Source organism: Cyprinus carpio, chromosome A25, assembly GCF_018340385.1.
Source record: "Cyprinus carpio isolate SPL01 chromosome A25, ASM1834038v1, whole genome shotgun sequence".
Classification (NCBI taxonomy): Eukaryota; Metazoa; Chordata; class Actinopteri; order Cypriniformes; family Cyprinidae; genus Cyprinus; species Cyprinus carpio.
Window position 1 is genome coordinate 8,604,954 of NC_056596.1, and position 18,726 is coordinate 8,623,679.

Consider the following 18,726-nt stretch of genomic DNA (forward strand, 5'->3'; position numbering starts at 1 on the left):
AATGGAGCCCTTCCTACGCTGTTCTTTATGTTGACTTAGCAGGCAGACACGTTGAGAACAGCACACAATTACAAATTCTCCTTGCAACTGATGGCAAACAGTGTGTGGATGTGGAGCCGTTTGAGGACTGAATCTATATGCTCACTTGCAAACAGAAAAAGGCCTTCGAGGTGTATGAAGTGAAAAAACAGAGGATATAAAAACAGAAACCGGCTCCTCCACTGTTACATGACATCAGTGCAGGACTCGCTCGCGTGTGGCGCTGCTCATCTGAAACCTACACCTCAGATAATTACAGGGCCGTGACACTCAGACACTTTATGACACACACTCACCCACTCTTAAAAAAAAACAAACAAAAAAAAACAAGTTCCTGTGTTTTTGTATCTTACTGGAGGAGGTTGTGGAGCAACAGCAGAGAGGCCTGTGGGAAACAACTAATGCACACTGCTCATTTAGTCACAAGGTCAGTTTTCATTGAAATATACACAGTGTTAAAACCACTACCTTGATTTGACAGGATCTCACAGATTCTCAAAAGCTAATGAGACATTTTACACACATGAAAACAAACATCTTAATACATATAATAATTAATAAATATTTTTTTTCTTAATTATTTTCCCATTTCTGTAATTTGATGTAACGAGATACAATGCTTTATCACCTCTATTTTATTTTTACTGACGTTTGTTCGTGTAGTTGTTTTCCCAAATGAAAATTAATTTCCAATTAAACTACAAATATCTCCAGAAAACACGTTTTGTTTGAAACATCTTGGGGAAGGATAGAGAGACAAAGAGAAAAGGAAAATGACTGACAGACAGATCTTCACAAATAAAAGACAAGAAGCCAACAAGAATGTTTATTATGAATTAATCTTTTATTAAATGACTATAAAAGCTACATTAAAATATGGACATTCCATAAATTATTTATGGAATAGTCAGAAAAAAAACTGGATTTGGAAAATCCTACATTCATACATTAACACTGACTTGTGTGAAGTTGGTAGTGCATATCAGCAACATGTGGTCAGAGACAGTGAAGGAGGAGTCAGGCAGGGCCTGCTTTGTCAAATCACAATGCTTCATTGAGCAGTTATGAAGTGAGCACACTTTGTTTCATGACGAGTCCCACGTGGGCTCAAATGAGCTGTGATTCTCGCACTTGACTGGCTGTCTTTGGGCAGGGGATGAAGTTTCTCTCGTTCAGCGGCACATGCTCATTTACAAACACAGAGAGGTAGTTATTCAGGGTGTGCGTCAAAATTATTTTCAGAACAATAATTGCAGGGACAATCCCATGATCACAATGATAATGGCCGGAGTGCTTCTGCCCAGGTCATGGTTCACTTACTGAAACTGAACCTGCAACCTGCTTGGCTATAAAACAATGTCAAACGTACATGCTTCAATGAATACTGTAGCATAACTAACATTACATCTAGTATAGATTCAAAAGAACAAGAGCAATAATGCACATCCCATGTATGTAGCCTTACGTGAACTACTAAATTAAAATGTAGCCACAAAAACAACCCGCTGTAGCAACTGTTCTTAAGGGCCCTGCAGCTCGTGCTATACAAAACTGAGCGCTAAAAGCATGAGAAGGCACCTCAGGCAGCAAGAGCACTCTCGTCCTTTATTGTCTTGCTCTCGTCTCTCAGGAGCGCTCGAAATATCACTTTGCCCGGCTGTGCCATTTACTTTGGTCTTTGCAGAACATCATCTTGCACTTAAAATCTCTCAAAAAATAATATTATTCAACGAACCTACTTTAACTTAAAATATTTCCATTAAATGAAGCCTTTTCAACAACAAAGATCGAATGGAATCAAATGGAATAATCTTGTATGAACTAAAATTTATTAAGTTATTAACCTACATGATACAACAAATATGAAAATTAACATGCTTGACCACACAACATATTATTTATATACATACTGTATGTGTGTGTCTGTTTTAGTCCATATATACAATATATACATATTATGCAAAAAAACATACAACCAGATTTTTTTTTTAATTTGAATATTACTAAATAAATATATTATTAAAAAAAACATACAACCAGATTTTTTTTTTAATTTGAATATTACTAAATAAAAATTATAATAATATTATATAATATGTATATATATATATATATATATTAATACTATTATTACTTTTAGTAAAACTTTTTAATTTTAAAACTAAAATGCTTGAGATTTCTGGAAAATCTGGTACAAAATCTTCTCAAACAAATTTACTTTTTAATGTTATAATGTTATAAACTCTTTTTTTTTTCAAATTAAGTTTTAATATATTTACAGTAGGAAATTTTCAAATTTTCATGGAACATGATCTTTACTTAATATTTTATTGTTAATTAATTAATAATACAATGTATTTTTGGCTATTGCTACAAATATACCCCAGCGACTTATGACTGGTTTTGTGGTCCAGGGTCACATACTTTGTAACCTAATGATTTTGGGTCCCACTGACTTCCATAGTATGGACAAAAACACTATGGAAGTCAGTGGGACCTGAAACTGTTTGGTTACCAACAATCTTCAAAATATCTTCTTTTCTGTTCCACAGAAGAAACAATCGCATACAGGTTTGGAATGACATGAAGGTGAGTAAATGATGAAAGAATTGACATTCTTTGATGAACTATCTCTTTATATTACATATTCAAATCTGACACACCAGATTTGACATTAGTCAATTAACAAAAGAACCTTTGTGGCCTCTTGACCCTGGACAGCATAACACTGCCCAAGTGTGACTTGGACATGATCATACCTGAATGGACTGGAAAAGCATGAAAAGCAAAAGGACAACCTATGAAGCTACAAAACTCCATGAATACCAGACATCACACAAACAAAATCGCAGTTGGGTCTAAAACTAACTTAAAATTTGGGAATTTCAACATTTAAACATGGAAAAAAAACATTTTTAGTATTGTAAAATATTTTAATATTTCATGTAATCTAATTTTTCACTCAAAACATACAATAGTAATATAGCCTCCATATTAAATAAATGTATTAAAAGAAGAAAGAAAAGATAAGCGTTCACAATATAAGCTTTGCACTAGTGTTCTCAGACTTTTGGACTCGACTCGACTTACTAGATGTAATTAGCTAATTTAGCGGCTTCATTTAGTATTCATGTGGCAGGAATTGTGGTTTTGGGCTTGTACTGTACATTCGAGAAGCCATTATCTGCATTAGACACAGCCAGCAACTGCACCTGGGCTCAGGTAAAGATATGTAAGGCCCTATGAAATCCACTTTATATTTTTTTGTTCCAAATTCCATTTTTTCCTCTTTAATCTTTCTGGATTATATATTTTTTTTGTTTTATTTTTCTGGACTCCATTTTAATTGTCGAATTAGAGTTTACTAATCAAAAAGCATGTCTTGAAATCATGAAACTTACAATTTAACAACTGGTTTAACAAATATTTTAAAAAAATTAGGGCTCTATGAAATAAGTTTGCTTTTACTTTTTTCTGGTAATCAAATAAAGGCATAAAATATGAATTAAACTTTTCTTGTAATCCAAGAAAACTTTATACAGTAAATCCTGTTTTTATGACTGGATTCTGCAATTCCATGGCATCATGGAAATCATAGGGCCCTAGATATGCAAACATATTCAAACAATGAAAAAATTACTTCACTAAAAAAATTTCACAAATAATTGAACTTAAGTGGAATGAACGAAAAGATTCCCAGAATTCACAAGGTCAGAAATTTCAACTATATTTATATATGATTTCATTCAAATTCATCCATCCGAATCCCAAAAGTATAAAAAAAAATCTTACATTTAGATAAAGTTCAATCCAAAAAAAGTTTACACTCAGTATACTTGTTTGTGAAATGTACTGTATTTCTGTGCATATTAAGAGTTATTAACCGTGCACTAATTAATGTTTACTACGGTACTCTGTTGTTATCTTAACATTATGCTACTGTCAAACTCTATTGAAATCAAAGATCTCCTGTGCATTTCAGGTTGTTGAAATGTAGAGCATATTAAATCAGTCAAGAAGTTAATTTGGAAGAGAGCTAAAGTATAACTCTCCTCTGCCTAAGTTTCATTCACAACAACCACGCACCACGCACTTTAAAAACTTCGCACGGACTCAGGTTTCTAGATGGCTGAAAACATTCCCTATTGACCCGGTCCGCTGGGGCAGACGCAGCCTTCTAAACAGCAGGGTGATGCTGGGAAATCAGGAGCTAAGCCATTAATAAGTAAACGCCACTCCAGGTCGGTGCTGTTAATCATGGGAGTTCATACTCCACATATTTCCCTTGGGATTTGATCCCATCACATCTTTCCTCAGTGTTGTTTATGCAATGCCTATAGCACAGCCACCAACACGGTCACCTGAATCTCAATGTGATCAGATAAGATCAGCTGTTCCTTGATCAACTTTCCTACTTTCATTCAGTTTGGTTGCGTAACCATCGCACCCGACTGAACGACAATGGCTATCGCACCCCTATCCAACAGCCCGGCACGGACCTGTGCTGTATTCCAAGATATGTAGCCCATCACAGCTTTGGCAGGGTTGCTAGATATGCTGTAATCTTTTCCCCTGGAAACCAGATACAGAAGAGGAAGATCAAACACTGGGCATGGGATCACATGTCTCTGCTGCTCGTAGAGAGCATGACGCACACATGGCATACAGGGACAGAGGTTTTTCCCATAGCCTCTGTCCCACACTCTGGCTCTTTTCAGAGGTGGGACGTCTGGTAATCACATGAATGGGAAAAGAACCACACCACAGATTCAGCCAGGTTTGTGAAGATGGCAAGCTGTGGTGGGAAGAAGAAAAAAAATATCCCACAGGAAGCACTGTTAACTTCAAAGAAGGAAAAAGTTCAAAGTAGTATTTAACTACCTACACAGGAATCATTCAAATGATAAAATATTAAGAAAATACAGAGGTTTTAAAATATATATACTTACAAAGTATACTAATATAATAAAATATATTTGTGGATTTTTGTTTCTTAGTGTAGGTTTTATCATGTCCATTGCTAACATCTGGGAAAACTATATGCATATGTGAATGAATTCTAGAGCTGTGTGGAACAGTTTGCAGATGGAATATATGTTTTAGGAAATCCTGTTATGACCACCAATGATATATAAAAAAAGAATTGTAAAAGGTGGAAAATATAAAGTACATTTAATACACTATAATTTAAATGACCTTCCTCCATAAAATAAAAGAATAAAAGCAAAACAAAGCAGAAATAAAATAGCATAAATGTATTAAATACCACAAATTAAAATGTTTAAAAGAAACTAAAAAGGAAAAAATAAACAAAACTAAGCAAAAAGCAAAACAAAGCAAAAACTTAAATAAAATATAAAACGTTTAAAAGAAATGCATATAAAACCCTAAAAAGAAACAAAATAGATTAAGAAAACAAAACTGAGATAAAAGCAAAACAAAGCAAACAAAACCAAGTGAAGCAGATTAACAAACAACACCAACTGTATGCTGTTATTGGACACCACTGAAACCAAAAAGAAATCATTTAGACTACATTTTTTTTGTGCTAAATTTGTTTCATTGTGTTTACATTTTATGCGTGATAAGGGACTTTTCATAAAACCAGAAACTTGCTGGAAGAAACCCAAGTCAGCCTGCATAAAAGTTTCTTTTCAAATAAATCTCTATGCATGTGAATAAAGAAAAATGCAGTTAGGCTACTTTTATGCTTCAAAGTAGCAATTAAAATGTTCCTGGAAAGGATTCTGCTTTAGGAACTTTATTTTGAACTCCTTATTAACTGCATTATTGGTTCACGGGAGGATTAAAATTCTCAGGTGATGCTGAAACTAAAGCAACAACATGTTTGTTAAAATCGCACACATAAGAGAACAACCTCTCTTACAGTCCCAGTCAAGGAAAGTTTCACACTCCCCCATGACATCATTACAAGTGCTACAAAGGCACCAGGAAGGTGGATGTTAAAAGTTAAAAGGCCAGATGGTTGTGTTTATAGCTGGTGTGACTCATCTGCTCCTGTGTCAGCTCCTTCCATAGAAGGGGGCAGGTGGAAATGGCAGGACGCTGGCCTCTGGGCCCGAGGGTTTAAATACAGCCTGCTGACATAACTGACTGGAGATCAACACTTCTGCTTCATTTTTCACCACACCTACTGCTTTTCCGCATGATCCCAGAGGGTAAAGATGCTGGATGTAAAACGGTGACACAGATAGAGCTCAAAAAAGGGATGCAGGCTTAACCATTTATTTTTGTCCTCGTAACGCTCATAAGCTATCTTTATCGAAGTTTTTTTCCAGTGACGGAGACAATGCAGGCCTGCTCAGTGTGAACATGGATGAATTTCTAAAGCTGGGAATTCTGATATAGGGATGCACCAATATTAAAATTTCAATGCAGATAACGTGATAATTTTATGTTACAGCCAATAACAAACAAATGGTCAACATTAAAATAAATACCATTTTGGCTAAATAAATGACAAGTAAAACACTACAACATTCATTTCAAATTCTATAAGTGAATTAGCCATTGCAACATTATAATGTACAATATGAAAAATAGATACTCATTTTGAGATTTGCTAAAGATTAGATTTTTAGCAAATGTAAGTGTTTTTAAAGATCAACTTTAGGTGCGTGTTTGAAGACAATTAAATATCTATTATTGGCTGATACTGTCCAAATGTAATTTTTTTTTTTTAGTTTTTTTTTTTTTTTTTTTTTTTTTTTTTATTATTTTTTTTTTTTGTAATTATAGCTTTTGTCATATCTTTAAATAAGAATAGTAAAAAATTCCAGTTTTGCATTTTTTATTCTATTTATTTTGAATTAGCATTCATTAAGGTCTTTAATGTCATTTTTTCATTTCAGTTTTAAATGTAAGTTTTTTAATGTAATATTTATATTTTTTAATGTAATATTTATATTTTTTAAAATGCAATATCCAATAACCAATATACTGCGTACCTCTTAATATGATATGTTTTTGACTTATCCCTTGCAAAATATATGTACAAGCCCTTACAATTGCTTTATTTCTTACAAAAACTCTAGACTTCCTTGCTGAGATCAAACCAATCCAGAGGTATGCCACTAAAAAGTGGTGAAAAGGCCCCTAAAACTCCCATTTACCTCATTAAAGTATCACCTTTCATGATTCCCTGTGCTTTCATTTAAATCCTTCTCCGTTGTAGAGAATCCATACGGTCGCATTAATCACTTTGAATATGAGGGATTGGGTTCAGATTAAAGCATCATTATAACTAACCCATCTTCAATGAGCACAAAAACCTGCCAAACCAAACCAACGTGGTCACCTGTCAGTTTAATCCCATCCCAAAGCAAACACATGAATTATTGTCGGCACTGGCGAACAAATGTTTATGATGGAGGATCAAATGCCTTTCCTCCGCCTACACAAACCAAAGATGTATTCATCTTGAATGCAAATGATTCAGTACCTGCTTTGGGTTTCTTGACATTCATCATTCTTGGTGTTCTCTGGCCGCATAAACGTTTGAGCTGCTGTTTGCTGAGATCTAGAGCTGCGATTCTTCAGCAGGAGGGAACCTCCTCGTCCAGACTGACCTCGGCTCCTTCTGCGAGCCACTTTACCCACGGGTCCTGACCTCACACGCCAGGCTGAAGAGCTGGAGCTGTGAAGAGTCAGAAATCAGTACTCAAAACTCACTCAGGGACATACAGCGACCCCCGAAAGTATTTGGACACTTGGCCATTCACAAAGAATGCATTTTTACATTCCAATCCCCTTCTTTCCCATTGTTTTCCTGTGTAAACACATGCTAGACAGACGTGTTTGACCATCTTGTTCAACAAAAAATAGGTTTTGCAGCTTCTCGCTCGTGACACGGCGCTCTAAACAATATATTAAACTTTGAAAAAACTAACACACACATACATATCGTATATATACACACACACACACACAGACACACACACATAAATTAGCTTTTATTTAATTTTTTCAGTTTTCATTTTGATTGTCATTTAAGCTTTAATCATTTTGTTATGTGATTGTCGTTTTTATTTTTTAATATTTGTATTTAGCTTGAGTTTTTTTTTATTTGTGTTATTTTTTTTATTATTTTTTTTATTTTTAATTTTTTTATTTTTATTTTTTTTTATGAGAATATTTTTATTATTTTTATTTTTAATTTATTTAAAAAAATGTAATAGTATTAGTTAACAGTAACAGACAACACTGCTAAATTAAAAATATATTAACTGAAAACAAGTTTAAATACCATATGCCAAGTTTTTTATTATTTTTTGGCATAAGGTATTATTTGGTTTATTTTCTTATTTTTAAGAAGTTTTTTTTTTTTTTTTTTTTTTTTTTTTTTTGCCGTGCAAAACAACTAGCATTAACTATATACATGATGCATAATATTATTCCAGAGTATCATGATCTTTTGAGCAAAGCTTTGAGCTTTTCAGTGTCATTTCTGATTTATGGAAATTTGGACATGATGGAAATTTGGATTTTCTGGGTGCCTTTATGACTCTGCAACCCATCAGTAAAATGTGCATTTCTCACAGGGATGTTTGCATTTCAATGCAGGCTGTTTTACACTTGGTTTTCTGGGATCAGGGTGAAGTGTTGAAAACCTGAGCTGGGGGTTTGGACACACACAAAGAAACAGCCTCCTTATTTCCTCATCACGTCAAATTAGAAAAATCCACACGCTGACCCTCGGTGACCCTATTCAGTCTCAAGGATTTCATTCTACTGACACTAATGCAGGAGCTCCTGGGAATGACAGGTATGTTGGCAAGTTTTTCCAACTTTTATCAGGAGAAAGGTTTGTGAAACACAACAGCGTGTACAACGTTGAAATTTACAATATAATTATAAATGCACATTTTCATTTCAATCTTTGTAGATCATTGGGGTACTACATTCAATGCAGCCACTTTGAAATATAGATTGAACTATTTTCAACCTAAATATCTAAAGAAACAAATTACAAAAGACACATGCCACCCTTAAGTGTGCTCTATATCTAGGCATCTCAGCAATGTTCTGTATGAACACAAGCTCTCATAATAAAATGTGATGACATGCATGTGAACTTGAATTTCCTGCACAAAGATAATCAGATACACATACATGCAAACAGGTGAGCAGACACGCAAAACTATCTCAACTAGCCAGAAGCATTTTCTCAGGTAAAGCTCCAGAACAAAGATTCATTCTTGCTTAGACATAAGTACAAAGCCATAAATTATGTCACTCTGTGATAAAAAAAAAAAAAAAAAAAAAGCAAGGACCTGATTAGTGACTCCCACCTGTATTTAACAAAAATAAAAATGATTTTATTGTTTATTCATCATTTACTTCCTCATCTTGTATCAAACATGTATGACTTTATTTCTTCTGTGGAAAAAAATGAAAGAAGTAATTTCAAAGAATGTGCTGGCTGCTCTTTTACATGCAATTGCAATGAATCAGGAATACTGCTGTCAGGCTTTAACAATGACGCAAAAGCACTACTAAAGCATCATAAATGTTGTTTATAAGAAATGTGCAATTCGTTCACAAACTAGGCATCATTAAATCTCTCAGAAACACTCTATAAGCTGATGGATATGAGGATCTTTTTATTATTATTACTTGAATAATTTTATTGCATTTAATACAAGTATTATTAAAATATAAATAAAAGAAAAAATATTTCAAATGTCTATTTATTTATCAATTTGAATAGTAAATTATGTATTTACTTACTTTTAAAAAATTTCAATTAATATATTGGAAATTATTTCTTTATGGGATACTTCCAAAAGTTTGTGTGTTTTATATTAACAGTTCTTTCAGTGAGGCACAGGTATTGCAGTCAATTAAAATGTTGTACCAATTAACTAAACCTATTTAAACACAAAAGGGGCCAGATTGTTTAGCGTTTTGTCTTTATTCTTTCACACACCTGTCTTCAGCAGCACCTGCGTCTGAGTCTTGAGAAAAGAGCTGCTCCTTCTTGACCTCACCCAGAGTGGAATTCTGGGAACGCCTGCTACTGCTCCTCCTGGTTCGACCCTGAATCACACACATTCTCAGAATAAATATGTATAGGACTAATGGACAGCACAGCAAAGAAATGTGTCAAGTTTATCTTCTCTCTGATATCGATATCTGATATCAACAGTGGAGCTGCTGCTAACACACTGTTATTTTCGGCCTCAAATAATGCAGGTCATAAATTGGTGATAACGTGAGATGTACCTGTGCCTGAGTGAAGGAGGTGGAGATTCTGGTTTTGGGGAGGCGGACGAGGGCAGGGCTCCTCTTGGCAGGCACACTGTACTTCCCCGATTCCAAAAGGTAATGCTGAGCCACTTTCAGCAGCCGTGTGAAAACATTTTTAGTGCTAGAGCCTGGAACCGCTGGAGAAACACAGATCACATAAAATTTACACAGAAGGGAAGTTTGTGTCGATCAAAATAAATATATACACACAAATAAATATAAAATTAAATTAGAATAAGCATACAAATGTCATGTTTTTTGCACTTTTATCTGGTGACAGAATAACAGATATATAATTTACAAATTCAATAATGAAATAAACAAACATATACATACATACAGTACATACATACAGACAGACACATACATGCATAAACAGAAACAAATTAATATGGTACATACTGCTCAACTCATGTATTGTGAATGAAATGCAAAAATAAAATAAATTAATAAATAATTTTTATGCAAATTATTATTGTGATAGCAAAGCTGATATTAATATTAAGCAGCAAAACAGTTTTCAGCTTTGATAATAAGAAATGTTTCAGAAGCACCAAAGATATATGAATATATCATCTACTTATATCTACTGTGGGGATGATATTTTATGTGTACATAATATTAATAAATCTCATAATGAAAAAAAAAAACCTTTTTAGACAAATATTTTAAAACAAAAGCTGAAGTCTGTGATTTATAATGGCACCAAATGGAACATCAAAAATTTATTTATATCTAAAAGGCTTTATTTCATTGTTTAGTCAATATTAAAATACCACATGGAACTGCAAAAATAACTATACTTTCATACTTTCTGGAGAAAATGTGAGTGGTTCTATTCTTGTAGCATGCACATAACTTTAATAGATTAAACTGTGACAAAGGGTTTTTAAAGCCACTTTTAAAACATTTGGCTCTTTCCAAAGTAAATCTAACAGCAGTACCAATGGCTGAACTTTTGTGAGCTGCAGTATATTTCCAGGTACAAACAAACATCACACCACAGATGGGCCCACAGCACAAAACTGAATGTTATCAGACTATCACATTTACACAGGTGCTGCCGGCCTGCTCTTGCTAATGCAGGCTGTGTGCTGGAGAACAGATATCCATGCCAGCCACATACAGTATGCCACTAGGGACTCTGTCTGTAGCCTGTATCTCATCAACAGAACAAGGAAGTGTGGGCTGTATTGTATTTCAAAGCGTCTGTTTTGGTGGTTTTGAATCGGTACAGCTCTGTAAAACTCGAGTGTAATTCTCTTGACATTGAATGCATGAAGCGGTGACCTGAAGTACAGTGTGTCAAGGGTTTTAGCCTATTGTCTTGATTTCTTTTTCTGGGCTTTCCGCCAACAGTATTAACTCGTGCCGTGTGATTGGATCCAAGCAATACTATAATCTCATGGATGATACAGCAGGGTGCCATCTTGAGGTACTTGCACATTTTATGATACTGTATCCTTCTCTCGTAGTAATGACCCATCAGGTTAAGAGCAAGGAGGTCCAGACCTGCCTAAATTACTCATTAATCATCTCTATGAACCGCCTCACCTTTCTTGGAAGTGCTCCTGCCAACTTCTTGTGAAGGTTTTTCATCTTGTTGTCCATGGCTGAGAGAACTTGTACAGTCTTTTGTGCTTTCTTTATTCACTTTCTCTGCAAAAACGGATGTGAAATGGACATTTTTATAGGTAATATATATGAAACAACTGGTAGGACAAAAATTTTTATAGTTAATATAAAAACAAAAAGATGTGAAATGGACATTTTTATAGGTAATATATATGAAACAACTGAAAACAAACTCATTACATTTTAAAATACAATAATATTTAAAAATTTACCAATACATTTTATATATTATTAAAATATTTAAATAAAAAAACAATTTAAATAAATTATATTACATATATATACATTTAGAAATCAAAACAATTATATAAATAAAATATATACAAAAAATTTAAAAATTATTAACATATATAACACATGCACAGCCATTCACACATACAGTATATAGTGTTTATTGTGGAGAAAGCACATTTCGTTTGTAAGCTTCTCTGCCCCACAAAAAGCAAAGCAAAGTGAAAAATACCGCAGACACATGCCAACTCATTGCAAATTACAAAAACAGTAAATGTTTGTCGCATTTTTAACTATAAAAAGAGTCGGAGATACATTTGAAGTACTTCTCAACTCAACAATCAATCTTATTCTGCAGCAGTTTAAAAGCTTTAGTTCGCAGTGGATCTCATTAAAACAAGTTCTGGCATGTTCATGAGAAAACCCTGGAAGGTACCGGCGCTCACCCTGCCTCCCTAAAGCACTGAAGGCCCTAAAGCACATATATAAAAAGAAAACTTCTCATTTATGCACAGATAAAATACAGCAGAGAGAAGTTATTAAAACAATTCAAAATCCTGTAGGCTAAAACTTCAAGGCTTTCCCTTGTAGAGATTCAGAGATGTAATTTGGTAGGGAATGAAAGTTAATGGACCATCACTACATTCGACCCATTGGCATCTGTTTCAAAGAGCAGGATCCGAACGCATTAACAGATGCAAAATAAAGGTTTACCCTTATGCAGTAATGAATGACAGTGCTATTCTGAGAGAATCATGGGTAATCACCATTGAAGGCCATCGCTCTCTATCAGACTCAGAAAAAGGCTGTGCAAACATGATAGCTAAGGCATTAGTGACAATACAAACACATCTGGTGTGTGTATGTGTGTGCTCCTGAGCACTCAGCCAATGTTTAATAACGAGAAGACATTTTAAACGCAGCGTACTGTATGTAGACAACATCAGAAAACACTGCTGAAGACATTATTGGTAAAATAGGTATAGTTTAGACCTATAACATTCTAAATAATGGTAACACCTCATTAAGTTACCATTAATAATCAATGCTTAACTAAAGGAAACACTGTGAGGGAAAAATTCTACATCTTAGTTTTATTATTTTTATTTTAACTATCCTTAAAACAAAAATAAAATAAAATAAAATTACTTTGAATCAAAATTGTATAACACATTAGGAATTGTCAGAGAATATGTCTTGGCAATTTTTTTTAACCATAAATCTAACAAAACACAGTGAGGTTTATGCTTATGATTAAGGCAGGGAAGAAATATAATTTCATAATATATTAATTCAAATAATTAAATTATATATTTTATTGCAAATATACAACAATTTGCCTATATAAAGGTATCACAGGTTCCAAAAAAAAAATAAAAAAAATAAAAAAAATTAAGCAGCCAAAACTGATAATAAATCAGCATATTAGAATGATTTCTGAAGGATCATGTGACACTGAAGACTGAAAATTCAGATTTGATCATAGTAATAAATTATATTTTAAAGTGTATTAAAATAGAACACTGTTATTTTAAACTGTAATAATATTTCACAATATTACTTTTTTTTTTTTTAAATAAATGCAGCCTCGATGAGCATAAAAGACTTCTTTAAAAAGTAATAAAAATCGTACTGAACTTTTGAACGGGAGTATATACACCACATAACATATAATAATAATAATAACATAAATAATATAATATATGCAATTTTGATTTGACAAAAAAAAAATCATATGATATAATTTTATCTACTGTGGGGAAACAGTGAAATTTATTGATGTCAATTAAAAATACAAAAAATATCTGTAAAACTAAACTGGAAAAAGAAAAAGTTTGTGGTTGTGTATGTTGTAATGTTTTTTATTATGTTTATTGAGGTCGATGTTGCAGAAACTACCTTGTGAAGGGACAAATAAAGAGTACTACTACTCCCCATTAATATCATCTAATAACTCAAATTAAAGAGCCCTGAGAGCAACACAGCAATTTATTCTACAGAAAACAAGTATTTTGATTCGAATTTGTACAATATTGTGAAGCTCTTAATTTCAAGTGCCTTACGCAACAAATCCCATTACTGCAGCACCAGATCAGATCTGCCACCATCACAATCTGCTTGTGCATGTCATGTCTGGCTGAGCGCAGGGCTACAGGTCAGCATGGATCATCAGTGGCAGCATATTCCAGCTCTGAAACTGATATCTGCCACTTCCTCTGACGCACAAAGAGCAACAATGTTGGCCTGGCAACCGGTAACCATGGCGTCTATGCACAGGAACTCTGCAAGAACAAGATTAAACCTGAAGTTTCCTTCTGGACGCAAGGCCCTGTTTCATAAAGACTGGATCAAATGTAATAAAGTACAAAAAGTGAATGACCTACATAAATATATATATAAAGCATAGTATAGTATAGTTGGGTTTTAAATTAATTCCAATTATGAAAATAAATATTTTCTTAATTTTTTGCATCAGATATCATGACTTTACATGTATAATCCTAAAACTCGGAATGTTAATATTCAGGTTTAAATTAGATTTTAAATTTTAGAATCTCAATGTAGTTTCCTTTTGAACCCCACTACATATTATCACTGAAAGCTCAAAAAAATTAATAAAAAATATATATATTTAATGATGTATGTGGAATCATACGAATTCATTGGTACAAACGGCTCAGCTCTCTCATGTAATGTTAATGAATTAAAAAAGGTAAAATAAACATTTAAATAAAATTCATACATTCAGAAAATCTGGTAGGGATTATCCTTATTGGTTTTGTTTACTGGGTTCATTAGAGTGGATATATTTTCACAAGGATCATAATTATTCTTAAATCAAGCTCATGGAAGAGGTGTGCACATGCAGGGTGTCTTATCAGTTTCCAAGATCCAACTTCAATGCTTCCTGTTCCCATAATTTTCCATTAAAACTCCCATAACTCACTACCATTACACCCGGAGGGAAGAGGCTCCAAGTTCTCATGCACCAGAAAAATGTTTTAATAATAAAAGTTTATTATACATTTATTTACCTTTATACCTGAAGACACAGTATTTTGTTTGACAGATTTCCCGGATACCCTCTAGCAAACAACTTACATCTAACAGAGTCCAAACAAAACCTGCAAGAATCAGTTTTCAATTCAACACTTTCCTCATGTTATTTAGTGTGCAGTCTGCACACGCCAAAACATTGTGCCGCAGGAAAACAGATAACATACAGCCCAACAATGACAATAGTAAAAGTCCTGAGATGGAGCCAAGGAACACAATAGGTTATCCATGCCAATACAAAGGAAATGGGCTGACTTTTGAACTTGCAGCCAAACAATTCATCACAATAAAAAAACACTCAAGTAAAGAGACCACCACTTAAAACATTTGAGATTAAAAGAACTGCACCTCCGCAAAGTAAAGGTAACGTGCTGGTGATTAAACTACTATAACGTCCTGCTTTCCCTTTGATGAGATTTATGGTACAGCTGTGGGTCATGTGATTACAGGAGGTCATTAACTAAGATGGGAGACTCAAGACACCACAAAATAAGTCTCATCTAGGAACAAGCTCACTGATTTTAAACTGAAAATTCTATTGTTTTGGATGGGCAGGCATCATTTCTTTCAGAAAAGGTAAACATTTAAAAAAAATAATAAAAGAAAAATCAAAAAGAAAGAAAAAAAAACTAAAATAAAATAAAATTGAAACTGAAATTCCCCTTTTTTTTATTGCCCATCAGTGAGGTCCAATCAAGTGTTGTTTTAGATGCCATTAACTTTGATAGGACAGAAATGGTTCTTTAAAAGATCTTTCTTTCTTTTTTTTGTATTCCACTGAGAAAATAAAAGCCTGCAGGTTTGGAAAGAGATGAATGCCATGAATTATTCCTTTAAAAGACTGACTGACTGACTTCTGGTTTTGTTTTTTTTTGTGGAAATATTTTTTGTTGATAAATCTTCTTTTTGTGAGAGATGTGTCAGTGTGTGTTGTTGTGGCGAATCTGAGTGTGATTTTTGGATATTAAAAAGATTGGAGCAGACATGAGGAGGTTTGGCAGATAGTAAAACATCTTCACACTGATTAACTGTGCTCCTTCTGTTTGCACAAATCTTGGGCTATATTCCAATGTTAAGCAAAAAATCTACCTTAGAGAGAAACGTCAATGATTAAGAAATATTTCAGAATTAGCACTATTTCTAGGTCAATATTCAAATGAGCAAATGAAGCACATTCTCTCTCTCTCTCTCTCTCTCTCTCTCTATATATATACATATATATATATATATATATATATATAAATATCTATATTAAATATATAAGTATAACAGTATATAGTTAGTATATATAGTATATAGTTTAATATAAATGTATTTTTTATTAATACCATATGCTCTATTATTACAAATTATTACACAGATTTTTTAAAATGAAAATGTAATAATATATTTACAAATAAAATAAGTAAACATATTTATATGTAAAAATGAATAAAGTAGTATTACCAAAACATCCGGAAGTGCCATTTAACAACCATGTTCTGTTATTACTGTTATTTTATATAAATAATTTATATATAAATAAATAAATATTTAAAATGCATAATCTAAAGATAAATAAAATGCGTAATACAAAGCTTTATTATTTACCCATAAAATTAGCCTATATTTATGTTAAAATAAACAACATTACTAAAAATTATTTATATTTATATTATATATATATATATATATATATATATATATATATATATATATATATATATATATATATAAAATAAACCTTATGGAAATATTAATAAAAAAATAAAATGTATAAAATAAAATAAAAATGAATTCTTTTTTTAGTTACACATAAAATGAGCCTATATTCACATAAAAACTAATAAAATAATCTGATAGAAATAGCAGAAAGCTCCATGCAACAACCGCATGAAGTCTTTAATTAGCTTTAAATGGCTTTCCTCAAAACTACTTTTCTACATCACTCTGCTTTTGGTTTTCAAAGCATGTCATTCTAGGGCCAGGTAAGAAGGTCATGAAAGGGTACAAAGGAGGAATTTTGGAGGGAGGCCCAGCACTGCATTGTGCTTTCCGGCCATCAATCAGGCCTGAATCATCTTTGAAAGATAGTCATCTATCAAACCCTCAGGAATATCAGTCACTGCAGGGTCAAAGAAGAACCACTTGATGCTGGTCTTTCATTTTGAGTCACTAACCATGGCGTTCGTGGATGCACTCAAGAGATGCAGTGAATGGATTCAGCTGTGGAGGAGGGTGAGGATACAACACACTTCAAATGTTTGCATCCAGCCATGAGTTTCCTACATTTGCAACTCAAATTAGGACTGATAAAATTTTTCAAAATGCATATTAATTTTATAAGGCAAAGATATTCATTTTAAAATGTTTTATAAGGCAAAGATATTCATTTTAAAATATTTTCTGAATTAAAGCAATCAGTTTCTAATTATATGCGCAGACAGCTGGCTTTTTTTTAATCCATGTGAAGTGGTAGATCAGTTATGAGTTGATTTGAAAGCATCAGTAAGGCAAAAGTGGTAGGAAGCAACTGACCTCCTGACACTGAGCTTAGACTCATCATATCCAGGACTCAACTTTAATGGGCCAGCTGGATGATGGGTGGCCTGATACTGGCGACCCAGGAAAGCCTTCAGTCATTAGTGGATTTATAGCCAACACAAGGCTCTACTCAAGAAGGTCGGAAGAATTTCACCTTTCTGACCTGTTTAAGCCAGGGGCCTAAGCTGTGCTGCACTCTTTTGACTAAATGCAATGAAGCCATCTCTTCACGCTCATCAACCGTGTGCCGCCCAGAATGGAACGGCTTGTGCTGGTCATTGTCTGTTTCACATTTTCTGAACAAGTGCTGGGCGGTTATTTGATTAAGCCGGTCCAGCGGGAGCGCTCAGGTTACAGAAAATATTAGCCTTCAGCAGAACATGCTCGGGGACAGAACAGTCAAGCGCAATGAAGGGCTGACTTAATCAGCTCATTTTACAGGATTAGAGGCAAAATGCCTGACTATTGTGTTTGCTCAGACACAGAGCCCTGCTCAAGGTGACCAGAGAAGCAGATTCACAGCTAAGATACAATATAAATGGTTTTGATAGCCGTTTTATTATTCTTAAGTCAGCACTGTACCATACCAAAGGCCAGAGTCCCTGAGTCCCAATTAGGTCCTCTATGGTATTGCATACTTTTTGGCATTGCAACTGTTCCAGGCTCCACAAGTCTGAATTTATTGTTATTATAATAAGATACAAGACAGTGTATCGTGAAATAATGGCAATACATACAATATGTAGTCTGATTCTTAAATGATCCTGATGAATTTGTTCTATTAACTCTTTCCCCACTAATGACGAGTTATCTTGTCATTTATGAGAAAACACTTCACCGCCAAAGACGAGATTTTACGGCTTACTGTGTTTTCACTGTTATATGCTCAGGGACGCTATTACGCATCTTCTGAATGAAGGAAGATTCAGAAATGTGCATGTGCATCTCATATGTATGCATATGTATATGAAA

The 18,726-nt window shown here is 33.6% G+C and overlaps 1 protein-coding gene across 5 annotated transcripts in view; it reads right to left on the minus strand.

Annotated features, from left to right (window-relative positions):
* Positions 1-889: 889 nt before the first annotated feature.
* The window catches only part of LOC109064490 (USP6 N-terminal-like protein), a 30,219-nt gene continuing 12,382 nt past the window's right edge, over positions 890-18,726 (minus strand). Inside the window, exons 11-16 of one of the 5 annotated variants that reach the window (XM_042715319.1) lie at positions 11,863-11,967; positions 10,285-10,442; positions 9,989-10,098; positions 9,333-9,350; positions 7,502-7,696; positions 890-1,225 (exon numbers count right to left, since the gene is read on the minus strand). In XM_042715319.1, the coding sequence (XP_042571253.1) occupies positions 1,147-1,225; positions 7,502-7,696; positions 9,333-9,350; positions 9,989-10,098; positions 10,285-10,442; positions 11,863-11,967 (665 nt within the window). In that variant the 3' untranslated portion in view covers positions 890-1,146. Of the gene's footprint in view, positions 1,226-5,819; positions 6,228-7,501; positions 7,697-9,332; positions 9,351-9,988; positions 10,099-10,284; positions 10,446-11,862; positions 11,968-18,726 lie in introns of those variants that run through there. The other 4 variants (XM_042715318.1, XM_042715320.1, XM_042715322.1 and 1 more) reach the window with 4 other exon arrangements.